The sequence below is a fragment of the Anolis carolinensis genome, chromosome 6, assembly GCF_035594765.1.
Source record: "Anolis carolinensis isolate JA03-04 chromosome 6, rAnoCar3.1.pri, whole genome shotgun sequence".
Lineage (NCBI taxonomy): Eukaryota > Metazoa > Chordata > Lepidosauria > Squamata > Dactyloidae > Anolis > Anolis carolinensis.
In genome coordinates this window covers 68,810,812-68,833,330 of record NC_085846.1, presented here as the reverse complement: position 1 = coordinate 68,833,330, position 22,519 = coordinate 68,810,812, and the positions used below count along the sequence as shown (strand labels likewise).

The window sequence follows — 22,519 nt, the reverse complement described above, 5'->3', positions numbered from 1 at the left end:
GAATCCTATCAAGAATTTCTTATTGCTACCATTATTTCCATGTATATGGTACATACATTTATTGATCCTGCATGCTCTGGTGTTCTGTTTGGTGGGCATGCTTCCAAACAAAACCTTTGCTAGGTCTTACTTTCAGGGGAGGCCTTATATTTAGCAATTCAGCAAAACCTCTACTAGGTCTTATTTTCTGGGGATGTCTTATTTTAGGGGAAACAGGGTATGTTATATCAAAATCTTTTGACTTCAGATAGAATGTCATTCCCTTCTGAATGGCACGCAAACACCTGAACTTACCTGTCTTCCTTCCATTGCTCCTCGCATTTCCTTGAATGTTGAACTAAACTCTCCAATGAAGTCATGCTTTCCATTTGAATCCCAGTCCCAAACTATGCACTGAAAGACAAAAAGAAGAAAATGTTACTTTTGCAGAAAAAGGTCACAGGTGACTTCATGAAAAATCATCCACAAAATCAAATTGTACAAAACAACTTCTAAATTCTAAATGAATTTCTCCACAATCATGAGGAAAGTTAGACTGAGATATCAAGATCTCCAGATGGTAACATTGAGTAAAGATATGAAAGTTGTAGATCTTGACCCAAGAACAAACAAGTGGTTCCAAACAGGGATGCTGCAATAGTAATAGAGCTTGGAAAAATTGTTTTTCGGCTACATGCTCCAGAATCTTCCAGCTTGAGGAATTAAACCCTCAGTTATGGTCCTAAAGGGATTTTCACATGCTCTCCACCATGTATACCACGGCTAGGGAAATCTGAAACAGAGCTTAACTCCAGCAACACATAATACATCTAGTAAAGGTATGTGAAGTATGCAGGTTTAGAGAACAAGAACAGATGAAAAAAGAATGCTTCACTGTCTCCGCTGTACCAGATCTGCAGTTTATGTTAATGTAGGGCTATAAGTGATGAATAATAGAGAAAATATATTTCCCCAGTTTCTGTTCCCTATACCGAAAATCATAAAATAATCCATAAATTGACTCTCAGTTGAGGACAATAGATAGAATTCATCTCTGTGAAAGTGCAAGGAAGATGAGTGGGCAGCACCTTTCAAGAAAACAGAATAAAACGTATTCATAGTTTTTATTTACATCCCATATGTAGTAATGCTGTGATAATACCTTCACACCATTAAACATAATCTAAAAGGACATAATAGGCATAAGTGATACTTTTCTTACTATGCAGAATAAATGTCTGATATGCAAGTCTTAAATGTACTACACATTTTCCATTCATTATCTCTCAAAACCACATCCTACAAATCTGCTTTAGCTGCAGTTGGCACAACTATGTCACTGAAGCTAAATATCATCTTTTGCAGCTGAGATGAAGAAGAGATGTACTGTAGTCAAAATATGTTTCGACACTACAATCTATGCAATTTCTAGTTATTGAATATTCATGGTAGAGTAAGGCCTCTTCTACACTGCCATATAATCCAGATTATTAAAGCAGAAAATCCACATTATCTGCTTTGAACTGGATTATATGGCAGTGTAGACTCATATAATCCAGTTCAAAGCAGATAATGTGGATAATCTGCTTTTATATGGTAGTGTAGAAGGGGCCTTAACCATTCTAGCTCCTTAGGGAACTAGTCACTGAAAATCATTCACACTTAAAATAGTATTATTTGTGGTTTTTCTAATTTCTTTGGTAGCTTTGCCTGACTCTGGCCCCTTCTACACTGCCATATAATCCAGATTATCAAAGTGGGTAATCCATATGGTCTGCTTTGAACTGGATTATATATGAGTCTACACTGCCATGTAATCCAATTCAAAGCTGATCATATGGATTTTATTTTACAGAATTTTTATGTTGTAGCCATGCAAGAAGTTTGGAGACAGAAGAAAAAATTTAGGAGGGGAAGTGTGCAGAATTATTTGCTATATCAGGACTCACGGCTTTTGATGTTAACAGACCCTATTACCTTTGAATCATGAAGATGATGCCTGAATAAAACTCTCCCCATCTCCATAAATTTATTAGAATGGTTTCTGAGCAAAGAACATGCCCAGGCTAATGAAGATTATCCAAAGTATGTGAAGGCCTAGAAAAAAAAAATCTGTGGAAATAATGAATTTTTTTCTCCTCCTCACTCCCCATCCCTGCAAGAATGAGAAAATGGACTATGCAATATTTTACTTTAGAATATGATCCTTAAGGCAAAATGTTTATTTCTTACATCAATATTTTTTCTAAAAGGTGTATATAACAGGAAGATATTTATATAAGACCATGTACAGTTACAGGAGCCCCCTGTGGTGCACCAGGTTAAACTGCTCAACTGCTGAGCTTGTTGACTGAAAGGTCAGTGGTTCGAATTTGGGGAGCGGGGTGAGCTCCTGCTGTTAGCCCCAGCTTCTGCCAACCTAGCAGTTCGAAAACATGCAAGTGTGAGTAGATCAATAGGTACCACTCCGGCGGGAAAGTAACGGTGCTCCATGCAGTCATGCCGGCTACATGACCTTGGAGGTGTCTACTGACAATGCCGGTTCTTCAGCTTAGAAATGGAGATGAGCATCAACCCCCAGAGTCGGACACAACTAGACTTAATGTCAGGGGCAAGCCTTTACCTTTACCTATGTAGTTGCAGATCGTAACAATGCTTGGCCTTGGTTTCCTTTTCTCAGTTTTCTTTTAATGACAATGAGTATACCATGTCTGCTTGATGCTATAGAAGAACTTGTGAAAATAAAATAATTTTCTGTGACTCCCAAAGACTTCCCAAATTCTGAAAATTTTGGACATCTTTAAAATTTGGGCTAAACGCTGCAGCAGGCTAACAACACAATCGATGTTGGAGCCAACAGCTGTTGCTCTTCACATATTTTTTCTTTGTGTGGGGAGAGGATTGTATGAATTCCCCTACCAATAAGCCATCATTTAAACACACATGTACAATGAGAGAGATTGAAAGAGAAGAAAGATTATGATGAGGATATCTACTGGATTTTCTGCCTCAAGAAATTCTTCGCAAATCACTTCAATAGAGGAAAAAAGAACACGTCTCTAGAACACTTTGTCATTTTTCCACACTTAAGCTTATAGCTTTGACCTTTAAATCCCAAAGGGATGAAATACATTTGAGCCAAGCATAAGATGTGCCATTCTCCCAGAAAAATACATTGTTTGATGACAGATCTGACCGAAATAGGAGAGAGGTGCCCTGTGTATATCAATTTAGAAATGCTGAATTAAAAATAGAGATTCCTATATAACTGCTATTCTCCTCTGCAAATTATTTTCAGGAGAGCCTCTTGATATTGAGATATTGAGAAATTACTGTGTGTGCATTACCATGTTACATACCCTCTTCTGCTCACTATTGTATGACATAGAGTCACTTGGGGGGATTTTGAGCTTAATATAGACAGAAACAGCAGGGTTGGGGAGCTCTTTCTCTCCTGTTCTTCTTCTATTTTGAATAATAATTCTTCTACACAATTATAATATAATGATTCTATAAAGTAGGGGCAGACTAAAGGTCCCGAATCCAGGGAGCGGAGTGAGCGCCCACTGTTAGCTTCAGCTTCTGCCAACCTTGCAAGTTCGAAAACATGCAAATGTGAATAGATTAATAGGTACCGCTCTGGCAGGAAGGTAACGGCGCTCCATGCAGTTATGCCGGCCACATGACCTTGGAGGTGCCTATGGACAATGCTGGCTTAGAAATGGAGTCGGACATGACTGGACTTGACGTCAGGGGAGACCTTTACCTTTACCTTTATGGAATTCTGGGATTTTCAGGTTAGAAAGGTCCATCTTCAATTCTCAGGAGAGAGCGCTAGTGGCTGGCTGCTCTATAAGTCTCAGGATTTCAGGGGATTCAGCTATGGCAGTTAAAATGGAATCATAGTGCTACAGCTATGAAAAGTCTCCCAGGCAATACCATTAAGGGAAATAGCGAGAATAGATTAACAGATTGAACAACAGACTGCCTCATCTAAACATCTGCCTGATATCAATGCAAAGTATTAAAAAGAAGTGCAAAATTATAACAAGAGATACTTTCCACACTGTTAAATGAAGCAAGATAGTCATTTCTAGTACTCAGGTTAGAAAAGCAAGGTGTTTTCCCCATCATTTTTACCTAAATGAAGAGATTTGTTATTGTGGTGGTCAGTATAAAATCTAAGGGATTTCCTGATCTCATTCCCCCATTTTATTCTTTTTCTTTTCCCTGAAACTTCCAGAAGTAGTGTTGCTCTCTAGCCCGGATTCACCTTTGCACCCAACACCACACAGGAGTGCAATAGTATTAACTAAACAGTGTATTGAGAAAAACAAATATAAAAAGCCAAAAGGCAAAAGGTAATATAAAAAGCAGTGTCCAAAAAGCAATAGGAAAAAGGCATTAGTCCCAACAGCAAGGTACTGTGACAAAGTTCATGAAATAACAAGGAATCAAAATATAAGCATAAATCCATAACCAGGAATACAGGAACTTTTTCCAAAACATGAGTACAAGACTTTCCCAAAGATCGTAGACATAGATGTGAACGTGGAACAAGACCCAAGATCTAAACGATAATGCAGTGTTGCCTGCTCTGACCCTTAAGTAAACAATCCTTTAATTTAAGAATACCACAAAGTCATGAAGTCATGCCTTTGACACATGCTCTGTTGCTTCAAGGATTTCTCACTCTGTTTTTTAGATTTTTCACTCTATTGTTTCTCATGGAGTCACTGTGACCTCTGTAATCTGACTCCCTCCTCCCTGAGATCACGCCTCGAACTCCTGCTAACTTCAGGTGTGTTCTCTGGAGAAAGATCTCTCCCTTCCAGCTCCTTATCTTCCATTGCTAAGGAACGACTAGGGGAAAGGTTCTCCCTATCATCTGATGCCCCAGCATCTCCTTTTGCTCTGCTCTGAAGCTGTTTCTCTCTCACTAGACACAGACCCATTCTCCCAGGCAGAATCCTGATCTAAAATCCCCTCACTTCCCTCACTGGAAAACCCATCAGTCCTCACAACCTCTGATAAAACCATCCCCTCATCTTCAGCCTCTGGCTGAACTACAACAAGTAGCCACTCACCTCTTAAGTAGCTTTTTAGATGATGGACTACTGTGGCTTAATCAATCAGTTAAATGAGGCTATATATATTCTATATTTCCAGGATCTGATCCCAAATTATTTGTTTTGAACTGGATTATGAGAGTCTCCACAGACATATAATCTGGGAAGACCAGATAATCTAGGATCAGATTCTGGGATATAGAGGAAATGTGGAAGGGGCCTTAGATCTACCTCACAGATGTATAAAGGAAGCAGGGTCAAAATCAAAGTGGAAGTACACTTGGAGTAGAATGGAGCAGAACTCCAGTAGCTCCCAAACCACTGAAGTCAAAGGAATATACTTCCCAGTAAACTTATTTTTCCATGTTGTTATTCTTGTGTGTTTGTTCTAATACCTTCAGTCCATCATATCCAAAAATTCTGCACCCACAGATTCGGCCATCCATGGCTTCAAAATATTTAAAGGTAAAGGTAAAGGTTTCCCCTGACATTAAGTCCAGTCATGTCTGACTCTGGAGGTTGGTGCTCATCTCCATTTCTAAGCCGAAGAGCTGGCGTTGTCCATAGACACCTCCAAGGTCATGTGGCCGGCATGACTGCATGGAGCGCCATTACCTTCCCGCCGGAGCAGTACCTATTGATCTACTCACATTGGCATGTTTTTGAACTGCTAGGTTGGCAGGAGCTGGAGCTAACAGCAGGCGCTCAAACCGCTCCCGGGATTTGAACCTGGGACCTTTCGGTCTGCAAGTTCAGCAGCTCAGCACTTTAACACACTTCGCCACCGGGGCTTATTTATTATTTACACAATCCAAAAGGCAAAGATTGAGTCTGACATTTTATACAAGGGGCACTATTTTACTTCACCATTACATTTAATAGGACTTGAGTATCCATTGATTCTTGTTTCCACTGGAGTTGTGGAACCAAACCTCATCTGATAACAAGTGCACACAATATTACGTTTCAGTAGGAACATTGGGATTTCCATTATTCCAAGCTGCATCATTGACCCCTGAAACCTAGTACAGTCTATGCTGCGGTGGGTAATGTTGAACAGAATTCCATACAATTGACTGTGGAGTTTGAGACTAGACCCTGAGACTACAAAACTACCGTTCACGGTCTACATCAAAGGCAGGCAAGTTCTAGCTTTCTGATGTTTTTGCGTACAACTCGCAAACAGCATGGCAAATGGTAAGGGTCTGTGGCAGTTGCAGTATGTTTCCCATTTCTGGTGTACACAGGGACTATGAGAGGATCTCCTAGTATTTTTGATAGTGGGCTGTTCTAAATTTTGGGCTGTATCCAGAGAGCTTAGGAATTGACATTGGTATGTTAGGCATGCAAAGCATGTGTTTTGGTACTGACTTGTAGCTCTTCATCATTGCTAAACAGCACTAATAAATTGTAATACTTCATGTGAAGAAATAGAGCCAAGCTTTCCTGGGGATGCTAAATCAAGAGATCCAGTCTGTTGCTTCAGTCATTTGATCAGCTAATAGCTCAGTTTTTATTGTGTGCTCATCTTCTATTCTCCTTATTGTGGAGGAAATATCAGAATACATAGTTTTCAACTAGACTGCTTTTGTTTCTTCATGAACCTATCACCTGAAGTGTACAACCCCTCCTTCATCTACTCTGTTTCACTTTAAATAAAACAAGCATACACAACAGCAGGGTTGCTGATTAAAGAAAAAGACCAAAGAATCACGATTGCATTAATGATCTGTTCATTATCTGCAGTTTGTTATAGTATCAGAAAGTTGTTCAGAAGAAGAAAGGAATGTTTTGGATTATTTGAGGTTTGAATTTTAATTGGAGATCATTAAAAGTCAAATTACATTTAACAAGGTCAAGGTTAATACAGATCAAGTTGGCTGTTTACTTCATTTGTGTGGCCTTCTAACTTTCATCTTTTCAGAAGCAAAACCATTCTTACCGTCAGGGCCGGCCGGACACATTTTTTTATATAAAGCGGGGAGGGGAAATTGCGCCCCCCCGCCTCCTGCGCCCCGCCGGCGGGCCCCGCCTCCCGCGCCCTGGCCCCGCCTCTCACACAGCGTGAGAGGCGGGGCCAGGGCATGGGGGGCAGGGCCAGGGTTGGCCCCGCCTCCCGCGCAGCTCAGCTTGCCAGTCTGGCCTTTTCCAGGGGGCCAGACTGCAGCAAAGGTCCTTGCAGGCCACGATCGCGGCCTGCAAGGACCTTTGCTGCAGTCTGGCCCCCTGGAAAAGGCCAGGCCGGCGAGGCTGAGCTGCGAGGAAGGCGGGGCCAACCCTGGCCGCGCCTCCCTCGCAGCTCATCCTGGCCCCGCCTCTCACGCAACGTGAGAGGCGGGGCCAGGGCGCGCAGGCCGGGAGGCAAGGCTCCGCCCAGACGGGGCCTTGCCTCCCTTCCAGCGCGCTCTGGCCTTTTCCAGGGGGCCAGACTGCAGCAAAGGTCCTTGCAGGCCGCGATCGCACAGCGTGGGAGGCGGGGCCAGGGCGCCTCACGGCGCCCCCCTGGGCCTGCGCCCGAGGCGGCAGCCTCACGTGGCCTCTGTGTTGGGCTGGCCCTGCTTACCGTAGTGTCAACAAGTTCATGGAAAAAAGAAACCATTGTTATCTCAAAGTTGTTTGCATGGCTATAATTAGGATGAGGGCAACAGTATTTCTCAGATGGCCTATTACAGCTGCCTAATATGTAAGACATTTACATTTGGCTATAAACAGTCAGTGCCATCCCAGACTATTATGCCATATATGGGGAAGGCAAGGGGAACAACGCACATTCAGCCAGTTTTGAAAGAACAACATACATCCTGAGATTGGGACATAGGTGAAAGGGGAACGCAGCTTTGTTACTCCCTTATTTATTCACTGCAGAAGCCAGGGAGCGAGTAATATTGAAGGCCATGGCCCTGACACCATGTGACCCTGGGTGTGGGTGTTATCTTTCCATTAGTTCTCCACTGCTGCACTTTATTACTTGTTGTTATCATTGTGTGCCTTCAAGTTGATTCCTCCTTATGGCAATCTTTGGCAAGATTGGTTCAGAGGGGGTTTGTCATTGTCTTCTTCTGAGACTGAGACCTCGGGTAAGTCACCCAGCCCGTTTTCCATGTCTCAGTGGAGTTTCAAAACCTGATCTGACAGTCTTAGGGCAATTCCAGATAGCACTTTAAAGCAAGTCCAATTGGATTAAAAAAAAACCCCGATTGGACACACATTGAAGTCCACCCCTCAGAAAGTGTGTGCTTTTCTGGGGGGAGGGGGTCCAGATGCCCTGCCAGGCTTTCTAACAGGACATCAGGACACAAAAGAAAACCCCTTAAAAAGCCTTAAAACAGAAAAATAACTCCCCTTCCTGGGAGCTCTTCTGGATCATACCAATGACACACCAACAAGGGGGAGGGGGGAGAAAAATCACTCCTGGCTCCCCCTTCTGCTGGCGCATCATCGGTATGAGCCAGAAGAGCTCCAGAAAAGAGGAAATGACTTTCGCATGAGTTATTTTCCTGTTTTTAAGGTTTTTAAAAGGGGTTTAGGGGGGCTTTCTTGTTCAATTGGGCTGCTGGATGGACACTGGAAGTTGTGTGGTATGATCCCCGGTCCCATCTACACAGTGCCTGCAGCTGGAAAGACACGGATCTTTCAATAATAATAATAATAATAATAATAAAACTTTATTTATACCCCGCCACCATCTCCCCAACGGGGACTCGGGGCGGCTTACATGGGGCCATGCCCAGAACAGTACAATATAGCAAAATATAAAACAATATATCACAATACAATTAAACAATACAATAAATAATCATATATACTGCAACACTATATATATATATATATATATATATATATATATATATATATATATAACAGGGCGGGCCGCATGAGACACTTAATTAAAACTTGGGGTGAGAAAAGGATAAGAATACAATCACGGAGACCAGGGACATAAGATAAAAGCAATCTAGAGGGTAGATGATGGGGGAGTAACAAAAGAAGTGTGTAATAGTTACTCTCCGAAAGCACATCGGAAAAGCCAGGTTTTTAAATCTTTCCTGAAGGCTAAAAGAGTGGGGGCTTGCCTAATTTCGATGGGCAGTGAGTTCCATAAACAGGGGGCCACAGCAGAAAAGGCCCTCTCCCTTGTTCCCACCAGGCGGGTCTGGGATACAGGCAGTGGCGACAGGAGGGCCTCCCCTGATGATCGAAGAGATCGGGCAGGTTTATGGTAGGAGATACGGTCATGAAGGTAGGTGGGTCCCAAACCATTTAGGGCTTTATAAATGATGGTCTGCACCTTGAATTGGGATCGGAAAGTGAACGGCAGCCAGTGGAGCTCCTTAAACAGGGGAGTAGATCTCTCCCTGTAACTCGCCCCCGTTATTAATCTGGCAGCCGAGCGTTGGACCAGTTGTAATTTCCGAGCCGTCTTCAAGGGAAGCCCCACGTAGAGCGCATTACAGTAGTCCAGTCTAGAGGTAACTAGGGCATGGACCACCGTGGTCAAATCAGACTTCACGAGGTATGGTCGCAGTTGGCGCACAAGTTTGAGTTGTGCGAAAGCCCTCCCGGCCACCGCCGACACCTGAGCCTCAAGCGTCAACGCTGAAATCCAGGAGGACCCCCAAACTGCAGACCTGTGATTTCAGGGGGAGTGCAACCCCGTCCAGCACAGGTTGCCACCCAATACCCCGATCAGACGAGCGACTGACCAGGAGAGCCTCTGTCTTGTCAGGATTGATCCTCAGCTTGTTCCTCCTCATCCAGTCCGCCACAGCGGCCAGGCACTGGTTCAGCATCCGAGGGGCTTCCTTGGATTCAGATGGAAATGAGTAGTGGATTTCCGTGTCATCTGCGTAGAGATGGCAACGCCCTCCAAAACTCCTGATGACCTCTCCCAGCGGTTTCATGTAGATGTTAAATAGCATGGGGGATAGGATAGACCCGCTTATTTCCCACTAACAAATAATCTTGGCACAAAGGAGTTTTTTCCTTTTTTGTGCCAAATGCATTCACTTTTCTGTGGGGCATCATCTGGATGCCCCTCTTAAAGAAGTGGGAGCTTCCGCTTCTAAGGGGGCTGTCTGGATGCACCCTATTTTTTAAAATTTAAGAATATACAGCAGGACCTTAGTATCCATAGGGGTTTGGACCTAGAGACCTTTGTGGATACCCAAATTCATCAAAGATCAAGTTTCATTATACACAATGATGTAGAAAATGTTGTATCTTATATAAAATGGCAAAATCAAAGTTTTCTTTTTGGATTTCTTAATACATGTTTTCAAGCTGTAGACGGCTGGATCTGTGGAAGCACAATCTAGGGATACAGAAGGCCGACTGTAGCCCCCTGGCTCTCAACATTATTTATTAGCAAAACTTTTCTAGATGTCTACCTGCTAAGGCGGAATTGTAAAAAGAGTGTGATTAAATAATATCCAAACAGATGAAATAGAAGAACCTTATAGGAAATGAAGTACTAGCAATATGCGTTTTCAGGGGCATTCAGGTGACAAATAATTTGTAGCATTATTCTAATTACATCAAATGAGAAACTGGCTCTGTGAATCAATATTTTGCAGTATAGCTTTCTGCAAAACAAGTCACCATTCTTTTAAAATAACAAAAGCAACATATGTATGGTTGCTACATTTGCAAACACTGCTTTCAAAATCTCTTGTGCTCAACTAAGGCTGCCAAACCATCTTGTCAATTTCTACAATCATTACTCTGTCTTTAATGCCTGATTTCTCTAACAGAGATATCAAATTATATTTGAATACTTTCAGTTTCTCTTTTTAATTTGGATCTACTTGATAAACCCAGATGCTTGTCGCAGGAAGGAGATATTTTGTCTTTGATTCGACCTAGTGATCCTAACACTAAGCTATAATTTGGAGTCCGAGAGATTTTTCAGAAAGAATCTGAAGATCCATTTAGGGACAAATTGAGGAAAGATTCTAGTAGTTAAGGCACATAGTGTCACAGGGCGAAGCTCAGATTGCCAAAATGAGCACTCTGAAATCTCTAAGAAACTATCCTGCCAATTGTCCCTAACCTGAAACAAAGAAGCTCTCCAGAGGAAGTCACCATGCCATAAATGGAGCAGATGACCCAATGCAGCATCATTCCTTTAAGAAAAACAAATCCTTGCTGAGGTTGTATGGACAGAGACGGTCTGTAGATTAAATGAATTTTTGGACAGGGTTCCTATATGTAGAAGACTGTTGGAATAAACTGTTTTTAAAACTGTTGCTTTCAATTACTTAAACATCTAAATGCTACAAAATGCCAGATGATCGCACTGTGCCGTCCGCCGGACAATAAAAAAACTATAAAACTGAAACGTGCTGTCCTTTATCCGGGCGAACTGCAAATCCCTATAAGCTGTCCTATAGATATTGAACGACTGAGTCTGGATAACTTCAAAAAAGGATGTTTATTCATACAAGGTTGTAAACCTGGCACAGATCTTAAAGTTGCAGAAAATGAAACAAATTTCCATAGGTTTTAGTTGCAGAATTATCCCTGGTTCCAGAAGGCAAAGGTGATTATAAAACCACTATACCCTAATCACGCTGCCTATATTAGAAGGAGAAACTCTTTCCTTCCCTATCTTTACAGCAAAGATTAGTTCTAGAAGCGATGGAATAACTTTGCTCCTCTAACTAGATTTCCTATTCCAGATCAATATAATTCAATACTTATCTAATTTGGATAGGCTTAGATTGGCCTGGTTTTGAGGATGATTTGTCCCAGTTAGCCTTGCACAGCTCCAGCACGTTGGAAAACTATAGCCAGAATGAAGCTCCAAAATGGAGACTAGACCCTGGTAAAAAGGGCGGTCCTAAGATGTTGCACTCTTTGACCAATCACTGCAAAGAAAACTGCAGCCAGCTTTTGCAGATTCCAAGCCACTTTTCCTGGGCTTTGCAGCCAGAGGCTGAAACAAGATGCAAAGGAGGGAAAACAAACAAACGACCAATAGGTAAGGCAAACCATCGTCCTGGGGGACGGAACACTCCCCGCTAAATTCCCAGGATGTGGGAATTTACCAATCAAAAACATACAAACACCTTTGTATACACAACAATAAAACAGTATAAAACTTACACACTTTGGACAGGCAACACGAAATTGCTGGTTGGTCTGTCCAGGACAGACATTTTGTCCTTACTATGAGTCTTTACCTGAACTTTTCTAACCTTACCGTCAGGGCAAGGAAAGGTCTTTAGTATAATGCCCATAGGCCAGGCATAGCGGGGCAAGTCTTTGTCCTTTAGCAACACAAGGTTTCCCACCTTGAAATTGTCCTCTGGGGTTTGCCAGAGTCTTCTGGTTGGAAGCTGGCTTAAGTATTCGGCCTTCCACCTCTTCCAGAAGTGGTTGGCTAAGGTCTGCACATGCAAAATTGGTGCCACAGTCCGATCGAATTGACTTAATTGGCCCACTGAGGGCTATGAACCTTTTCAATGCGTTTATGAATGATGAAGTGTCCATTCCCTCTGCAACCTCTATATGGACAGCTCGTACTGACAAACAAGTAAACAAAACCGCACATCTTTTGTTATTTACAACACCACCCCTGGTTTTCCTAGTGACAACCTCCCAAGGACCAAACACATCGATTCCCACATGGGAAAGGGGTGGGTCTGTCAAAGTCCTATCCTGAGGTAGTTCTGCCATTAACTGACTTTGACAGTTACGTCTGAGTCGCCGACATTTGACACACTTAAAAATAACACTGCTGACCAAACTTTTAGCATTTACCACCCACAGGCCTTCATTTCTAAGGGTCGCCTCAGTCAGAGTTCTACCCTGATGATGGATCCTTTCATGGTGATGCCGAACGAGCAGCAATGCAGTGTGACTATTAGGGGGTATGATGATGGGGTTTTTTATGCACGCCTTGAGTTTAGCTTTGGCTAACCTTCCTCCAACTCTCAAAATACCCTCCTTGTCTAGAAATGGGTTTAACTCATTTAGAAGACTTTGATTAGGGATGTTGAGCCCTTGCTCTAGCCTAGCTATTTCCTGCTTGAAAGCAGATCTCTGTACTGACTTGAATATGACGCTCTTAGCCTTTATCATATCCTGGACCTGTAAAGGCTCACTATCTTTGCAAGCTAAACGATGTATAAGCCTAGCAACTGCTCTAAGAAGACTGTGCCACTCCGAAAAACATTCAAAACGGTGTGGTTCCAGGCAAGATCTTTGGCCCATCTTGATTTCTGTGGTCATCTTGCAAACTTTCACCTCTGCACTTCGTGAGACTTGAGCATTCATAATGTCCGAAAACCTTTGCTCATCTTTCGAGAGCGCTATGGCTTCGTCTCTCTCAGAGACTTTGAAGGTGGAGGAATACTCTGGAGTTATTCCTTGGCAGTAGACTGAGATGTGACTTAGGCAACTGCGCACAAGTGTAGGACGTCCACCTTTAAGCACCTGTGCTTGATTGGAGTCCAACGACGATGGTGGGTGCATCTTGTTTATGCACACTGGGCCTATGACTGTCCAGCCTAATGGCAATTGTTGTGCGATAGGTGCACCTGGAGGTCCTTTAACTTGGTCGTTCACACAGAACAAGCTCGGGCAGTCCGAGCCAAGCAAAAGGGCAATGTCCACATCTGGACGGAAAGCAGGTATGGCATTCTTTAATCGTCGCAAATGTGGATGAGCCTCCACAACTTCCCTAGTTACAATTTGTTTTTTGTTCCGAGGGATGGAGGAACACTCAATCAGGTCTGGCAACTTGAACTGCCTCTTCTGGTCGCAAGAGGAAACAACAAAGCCAGATGCTATGCGACCCTGCAACTTCTTTTTTCCTGCACACGTAGTCATAGTGTAGTCAACCATCTTGGTTTTAAGGTCAAACATGCGGAAGAACTCTGGAGTAGCCAGGGAGGCGTCGCTCTGTGAATCCAGGGCCACATAGAGTCTCTTTCTAAGCCAAGGGCTCTTGGCTGGATATACATCCGCTAGGCAGATAGGATGACAAACTCTGTACTGGTGCGAGTCAGAACACAGCTCTGTACAGGCGACTGCTGAAACCTCCACCTGCATCTCTGGTACGACTGGCTTGTCGGTGTCTTCGACTGCTGACTTTTCTTTTGGTGAAACGTTCCCTTTGGGGTGGGAGATGACACTGGAGTTGTGCATTGCGGTGCAATGCTTGAGGCTGTTGCATTTCTCACACTTGACGTTTTCTTTGCAGTTGGACGCAAAGTGTGGAGTTGCTCCACAGCATCTAAAGCAGATTCCCTGCTTTTGAACTAGCTGTTGCCTTTCTTTGTATGACTTTCTACTAAACTCCCTGCAGTTGGCCAAGCTGTGAGGCTTTTGGTGGATAGGGCAAAGCAACTCTTTTACCTCCGACCTGGGTTCATCAGTCTTGTGTTGAGTTTCGACTGCCTTTACGCTGACAGGTCTATTGGCCTCTCTAGGTGGTTTCTTGTCCACTTCAGGCGCCTTCCCTGTATGGATCCCTTGATATAAGGTGGGCAGGCCCGTCTGTGGATCATTCCTTTCCCTGGCCGCTCTGGTGATGAACTGGACCAGATGGGAAAACGGTGGGTACGCCTGAGAATGGGCCTCCTTGTAGTTAAAAACCTGTTTCCCCCAGTCTTCCTGCAGGGAAAAGGGAAGTTTGTCCAGAATCTGCCGCTGGGACAGATGCTGATCGAGGCACTGCAGTCCAGGCAACTCTGGATTCTCCTTGGCCGACTCTAACTCTGCAAGAAGATCACTGAGGTCCCACAAGAGCTTGCAGTCCTTGAGCTTTAAGGTTGGGAACCTTTGCAGCTTGTCCATTAGAGATGCTTCAATCTCTGTGCTAGCTCCATACCGCTGATGTAATCTGTCCCAGGCCTTTTCCAAGGCTTTGTCGGGATCAGCTACATGGGCTGAATATATTCTCTTAACTTGAGAAGATGATGCTGGACCCAACCAGGCGCCTAGCAGGGTCAGCTCTTCTTCAGGCAACAACTTTAAGTCTCTAATTGCCCTCTTGAAGGTAACCTTCCAGAGAAGGAACTCTTCAGGCTTGTCTGAAAACTTTTCGACTCCCTTGTCCTTGAGGTCTCTTTTGGGACTTCTAAGGATCGAGACGAGTTGGGATTCTGGTGTTGACGGTGTCTTATGTGGCGTTGGCTGCTGCAGGGAGAAATCCCGTGCTCCTGGTGTCGACCTTTGACCCTTTGGAGGGAAGGCATCGTCTGTAGACGGACAGATGGTTCCTTTTGGACTTGCTTGTAGGGCCCAATTGGTGATAGGCTTTGATGGTTTGGCTGACTGCTCGGGAATCTTAGTAGGAGGCACAGGCAAACTGAGCAAAGAGGAGCTCCCCGCTATGACGCTTTGAACTTCCGGCAGCCCGAAGGCAACTTTAGGGCCCTGTTCTGACCGAACGGAGAAGTCTTCATGTTCCTCGTCAGAAAGCTGGCTGTTTAAGCTATTAAGATGCACAAGCACCTTGGAAGAAGGGTCCTGCTTCGGCAACTGACTTACATTTTCTTCTGTGAGCTGCCCACTTAGGACCTTGGCCAAAGTCTCAGCCTTTACCTTTTTGGCAGTAGCATCCATCCTTATTCTAAGCATTTCTATTTCACATTGCCTTTGGGCCTGTTCTATTTGGAGTCGCTGTTCCTCCTCTTTAAGGTGGAAAGTGTGGTCAGCTGCTTTTGCATCAGCTTCCGCCTCCGCAACCTTGCTCTGTAGCTCCAGACGTGCAGCCTCCTTAATGTGCAAGGCAGCTAGGGAAGAGATGGCACTCCCAGCAGCAGAAGACTTGCTAGAGTGGCTGTGTTTAGACGATGCACGCTCCCTTAGCTTAGATACCTGGCTAGAGCGGTTGGACTTAAGACTAAGTGCCACAGCAGGTGATTTTAAAAGATTGGTCTCATGGCTGCATAAGGAAGCTAGGATTGCCCTCACCCTATTTTCTTTCTCATTAGTGTCAGCTAAAACACTCACTATTTCTAACTCTGAATCCTTGGCGTTAATGCGCTCGAGGACCTGGACTATCTTAGACACTAAACCCCTCCAAAGACCGAAGGTCTCTTCGAGGTCTGTCTGTAATATGGATGGCACCCTTGTAATACCCAAGCTCTCTATTCTGCCCATCAATGTTGTGATGCGCTCCCATGCCGAACCTAACCTCACATGGAGGAACTCCTTTTCGTCTATTAGATGGGCTAGCATTTTGGCTGAAGGGTGCTTTATCCTTTGGGGCCTTTCATTCCTACTTTCAGCCTCAGGAGGAGATATACCATCTGTATCATCTTGAAATTGCATAGACATTATATATTCTTAGTAGCAAGTAAATTTACAACAAAGGCAAATGCAATATACCTGCAAGTAAATTTACAATAAAAGCAAATGCAATATATAATACAATGCACAGCACTTAACCATAGCAATATATATCACTAAGTAACTATACTTTACAAAGATTGTGACCTTTGGCGCCAGACTTTGGTGGGCAAGCTGCAAAATGCCAACTGACAGCAACTTGCCACTTGATACCTCCCTTGCCCGAGTGACGTAAACTGCCAAAATGGCGACTTCGCCAAATTTTCAAGCACCTTGTGCTCCGCGGCTCGAGGCCTGCCGCCGAAGGAGCACCGAGGCTGGCTTTGGAAAGGAGGAGAGAAGAGACGCCTCCTCCCCGCTGTGAAGGGAGGTCACCACCGCAGGTCAATGAGGCAGGTCACCACCTCAGGACGATGAGGCAGGTCACCACCGCAGGACGATGAGGCAGGTCACCACCGCAGGACGATGAGGCAGGTCGAAGCCGGCCGAGTGCTCCGGCCGAACTCGCAGCAGCGTTGCCAGGCCTGTCCAGGTTCTAGCCTGGTTCTGGTGGGCTTCACGCCTCAGAGCCAGCCAAAGAACTGTCGCTGGTGCTCCGCGGCTCGAGGTCTACCGCCGAGGGAGCCCTGGACGTTGCTGGGAACTGCACAGCCTGTGCAAACCCAGAAAGCCACTGGGCCACGTGCGCACACGCGAGCCAAATAGCAAGGAAATAGAGCCCCACTATTTGACTCCTTCAGGTCTGAGAGCGGGCTCCACTGCCTCAGACGCTGGTAGAGTCTTTAGGTATGCAGACTGAGCTCAGGCGGAAAAGCTAAACTAAACTTCCTAAACTATAAAAAACTATAAGCCGTGCAAGCTAGCTCAAGCGGAAAAACCGCTGATCTACCTCAAAACTGTGCCGTCCGCCGGACAATAAAAAAACTATAAAACTGAAACGTGCTGTCCTTTATCCGGGCGAACTGCAAATCCCTATAAGCTGTCCTATAGATATTGAACGACTGAGTCTGGATAACTTCAAAAAAGGATGTTTATTCATACAAGGTTGTAAACCTGGCACAGATCTTAAAGTTGCAGAAAATGAAACAAATTTCCATAGGTTTTAGTTGCAGAATTATCCCTGGTTCCAGAAGGCAAAGGTGATTATAAAACCACTATACCCTAATCACGCTGCCTATATTAGAAGGAGAAACTCTTTCCTTCCCTATCTTTACAGCAAAGATTAGTTCTAGAAGCGATGGAATAACTTTGCTCCTCTAACTAGATTTCCTATTCCAGATCAATATAATTCAATACTTATCTAATTTGGATAGGCTTAGATTGGCCTGGTTTTGAGGATGATTTGTCCCAGTTAGCCTTGCACAGCTCCAGCACGTTGGAAAACTATAGCCAGAATGAAGCTCCAAAATGGAGACTAGACCCTGGTAAAAAGGGCGGTCCTAAGATGTTGCACTCTTTGACCAATCACTGCAAAGAAAACTGCAGCCAGCTTTTGCAGATTCCAAGCCACTTTTCCTGGGCTTTGCAGCCAGAGGCTGAAACAAGATGCAAAGGAGGGAAAACAAACAAACGACCAATAGGTAAGGCAAACCATCGTCCTGGGGGACGGAACACGCACAAAACACTGTCTCCTTCCTGTTTCCTTTGTTGTCTTTTCAACAGCTATAACAGGCCTTGAGGCAGCACTACAAGATAACACTTGAGTCAGAAAATCCTCCTATATTTTATAAATCTATACCATATAACTACAAAAGTGGCACCACAAAGGAAGAAAATGACTCATGGTTACAGTCATAATGGAATTACCGTATTTACTTGAGTTTAATGCACTACCAAATCTAATGCACATCTCAATTTTCAAAACCATGAAATCAAAAAAAGTATTTGCTGATTAATGTAATGCACAGTGGCCAAAAGTGCACTCTTTGTAATTTGGCCAAAAAAGGTACAAATTACTATTTCTGCCTGCTTAGAGGTAGTTCATTATAAACAATTGTGTTAGAACACCAAAACAAAGGTGAGCATTAGATGTGAGTAAAAACTGTAGTTATATATGTCCAATACGGGCAGGAAAAAACCTAAGTATGAGTAAATGATCCTCTGAAGATGCCAGGCACAGATGCAAGTGAAAAGTCAGGAGAAAATGCTGCTAGAACACAGCCTTACAGCCTGGAAACCAAACAATTGTTTGTAATGCAGTTATTTCTAGTTACTACCAAATTCTGGGCCAGGGGAACCTGGTTTGTTTGTTTATTGCTTTATCTATTGCCTCTTGCTCTATTTGAGACATTTGGCCTCTTACCTCAATCCAATAGTAGCTCATGGCTACTATTGGATTACAAAGAACATTAGGAAGAACCTCCTCACTGTGAGAGCTGTTCGGCAGTGGAATTCTCTGCCCCGGAGTGTGGTGGAGGCTCCTCCTTTGGAGGCTTTTAAGCAGAGGCTGGATGGCCATCTGTCGTGGGTGCTTTGAATGTGATTTTCCTGCTTCTCGGCAGGGCGTTGGACTAGATGGCCTGTGAGGTCTCTCCCAACTCTATGATTCTATGATTCTATGTGACTAAGTATTAGGGATAGGGACCATGTTCTGAGTTTTAGTCAGAATTTTAAAAGAGCCATCCAAGGTGTTGGTGCTATTTCAAGGATAGAGTTCAACATCTTGGATAGCTCCTAAAAATCCAGTCTAATACTCATAGTGGATTCATCTCACTACTGACATGGAAGTCAGTTGCTACCCTGCCTTGTCCCCTTCCTTATCACCCACACTGTCAAGCTCCTCACCTTAGCTGCTGGGAGCACGAAAATTTGGTTTTCCCAGATATCTGAGCTGATCATTTTCACAGGGATTACAGAAGGCATGAGAGTTCCCCATTGTCCACCCTTCCTATGCCACTATTTGTCTTACTTGAGAAATTTTATAGCATTGTCATACATAAATGAGGACTGAAGAGTAGAGAGTAGAGGAGCTGAGCTCTTTGCAATCAGCTAAAATCACTTTGCTTCATATTCTCTTATGGTTCTGATATTATTCTTTTGGAAGAGAAGAGTAGCTCAAGAATACATGGAAACTACAATTCAGATAATAAGGGGAAACAGAAAGGACAAAGACTCAAATCCAGTTTTGGATGGAAAATCTCTCAAGTCCAAGACCAAATGTGCTGTCCAACAGACCACACCGGTTGCAACTTGTTACCTGCATAGTGTAGGTTCCAAGACTTTCAAAAAGCAGAGCTGTCACTATCATTTAATTGCTATGTAATCTTTTATAAAAGGTCTGAACAGGCAGAGATTTTAATTTAACTCTTCTTGGGACCTTTCCCCAAATATTAACTCTCATAGCCGATAAGGGAAATTTGGTAGAGAACGTGATTTTGACAAAGCCATTGATAAGAGACTTGTGGAAGATAAATGGTAATAGTTAATAGAACCAACGGATGGGGAGGTTAATAGGATGTTGGGAGGAAAACTAGCTCAAAGGCTTGGGCTATATAAAGATCACAAACAGATGGAGTCTTAAACTGAATCAGTAATGATTGGGTTACTGTTAGAATGATAAGCGTTTGCCCAACCAAAATGTAGAGTTTCGTTATGATGAGTATTCACATACCTACTTCATGAATGATAATAATAATAATAATAATAATAATAATAATAATAATAATAGTAGTAGTAATTTTATTTCTTACCCACCTCTCCCTCACAGCTCGAGGCAGGTCACAGCATTGCTAAACCCATAATCAAAACACATAATCATTTAAGAACACTCCGCAGAACACCCATATTCAAACACCCCTCCACAAAATACATATTAAAATACACAAAACAAAAATCAGACATAGAAGTTTACAATTCATCACTAAACTACTGTGTCTACTGCACTGGTTCCCACACACATTTTTGCATTTCTTTTATTTTTCTCTTCCATGGATGCAATGTTCTTTGAAAAATTCTTTAGACCATGTTAATGGCCTTTAAGACCTCCTTAAAGTGAAGAGGAGTTCACTTTTTGAATAATAAGAATTATAACTAGACCCAAGGTGAGCAATTACAGGAGCAATAGTTCATTAACATCTGGAGGGCCTTTAGCTCTTAGCTATTAATGCTGCAAAAGCTTTTCTTCATTGTCCATCTAAATGGCTAGATTGAGAACAACCTTGTGACTGTGCCTAGACCTCTTTTCCTGACAAAATGACATAACACAAGAGAGTATCATGTTTGTTAAGTCAAAATGGGATTTTACTTCTTACACTGCTAGGGCTAGTTGAGATGGGGAATGTCTATAGGACTCGGATGGTAGTGGGATGGGTTGGGAAGTCAGACTTAACCACTGTAGTCCATGCTCTCGTTACATCTCTAATAGACTACTGCAACGCGCTCTACACGGGATTGCCTTTGAAGACTGTTCTAAAGTTTCTAGTAGTCCAACTGGCAGCAGCCTTGTTGCTCACTGGAGCAGCGTACAGGGAGCATAGAATCTCCCTGTTACGTCAGCTCGACTGGCTGCCAATCTGCTACCGAGCATAATTCAAAGTGCTGGCTTTAGCCTATAAAACCCTAAACGGCTCCCGCCCAGTGTACCGGTCCAAACGTATCTCCCTCTATGAGCTAGTTTGAGCATTAAGATTTGCAGGGGAGGCCCTGCTTTCAGTCCCACCTCCTTTGCAGAGCTGAGTATATATAAAGTAAATAAATAAGTAAGGGTTTCAACATAAGTTTTGTCCCCATAACAAATAAAATATTCCTTCGTGGCCCCTCATTTCACAGGCAACTCATAAGTTCAGCTTCAACATGTTTGTGTTGGTATAGACATATTTCTGCTTATACACAAATGTTTGTCAGTATGTGTTCTGTCACGCGCTGGGCCTGTAGCTATTGTCTTTGTATAGGACGTATACTTTATACCCAGCGGGAAACCAGGGCGCCTCAAAGAGAGGTTCTTGAGGATTTTCCTGAAAAGGATAGTCCTTTGAGTCTTTAATAAGATAACAAAGTCTTTATTATTGAACAAATAATAAATCTTCAAGGAGTCAAATAACCCTTCAAGGTTTCCTTAATAAACTGTTGGCCTTTTCAGTCTTGTCCCCAGGGGACAGACAGTTGGCTTTGGATAACTGTGCTTTCTCTATAAGAAGAAAAACCTCTTATAACCTCTCCCAGGCTGTCTATTATATGGGCCTAGCTGATGTGGGACCCACTACCGATTCCAAATGCGTCTGGGTATCGAGTGGACCTACCAACCAAGGCTTGCAGATGTTTCAGCGGGGGTTCTGTGGATCTGTGGTGCTGTTCCCTCTCTGAGGTTTCTTTGGAAACTTTAGGGCTGTTTCCCTCAGGAGCTGAGAGGCTGTGCGCTCTTAGCCAGAACCTTTGGGACCTTTCCCCTGGAATTTCTGTTTCTGATTCCTTGGATGTTCTATATCCCCGGATGTTCTTGAGATATGAAGCTTTTCTACGGGACAAGCTGGTCTACGTCCTATAGCTTAGCTTCCTTAAGTAAGACTGACTTAAAAATGGCTCCTTCCCTCCAGAGCCCTGAACAAGGGGAGGAACCAAACTTGATGATTGACAGGCGGCCTGCCCTATGACTACAAACATTAGCAGAAATAAAATAAAGTTGGAGCTTCTGGTACAGCCGTACCCGCACAGTATGTGTTGGAATGCTGAAGGAATATAGAGGAGAGTGATTTGGTATTGATCCCAAACGTAGAGCTGGCCCTATTTGTCACAGAAGCTTAGACTCTTGTTGCTACTGCTCATAATGATACAAGGTAATAGCAATACAAGTGTTTGTATTAGACAGTTAACTGATTAAGCTCACAAATGGCAGAGCATTATAAAAATCTATACACATAATAAAAGTGAAAATCTGTATGTGTGTATGTGGCACGGGTGTCTGCTCACACAGACAGCTGCTGGCCTCCACAAACAGGCTATAGTTTCCAGTGCTGAGGAGCCACCAAGTCACTCTCTCCAAGGACACTGCGGGTTATAGCAAGCACATCCCAATGTTCCTTTCTCTCACCATTTGCATGACCCTGCCCACTGCCTCTCCCTTAACCATTTCCTACTCTTTTTTATGGCACACAGCAAACAGAGGAATTGATCAGCAACTGAACATACTAGAGAGGTTTGGGGAGAATTCACCACGATTTATAGGAGTTGTAGGG

The 22,519-nt window shown here is 43.5% G+C and overlaps 1 protein-coding gene across 2 annotated transcripts in view; it reads right to left on the bottom strand.

Annotated features, from left to right (window-relative positions):
• The window catches only part of cpne4 (copine 4), a 281,734-nt gene that overhangs the window by 53,354 nt on the left and 205,861 nt on the right, over nucleotides 1-22,519 (bottom strand). For both annotated transcript variants that reach the window (XM_062958193.1, XM_008112771.3), the window contains exon 8: nucleotides 295-393. In XM_062958193.1, coding sequence (XP_062814263.1) covers nucleotides 295-393 — 99 coding nt within the window. The remainder of the gene's footprint in view (nucleotides 1-294; nucleotides 394-22,519) is intronic.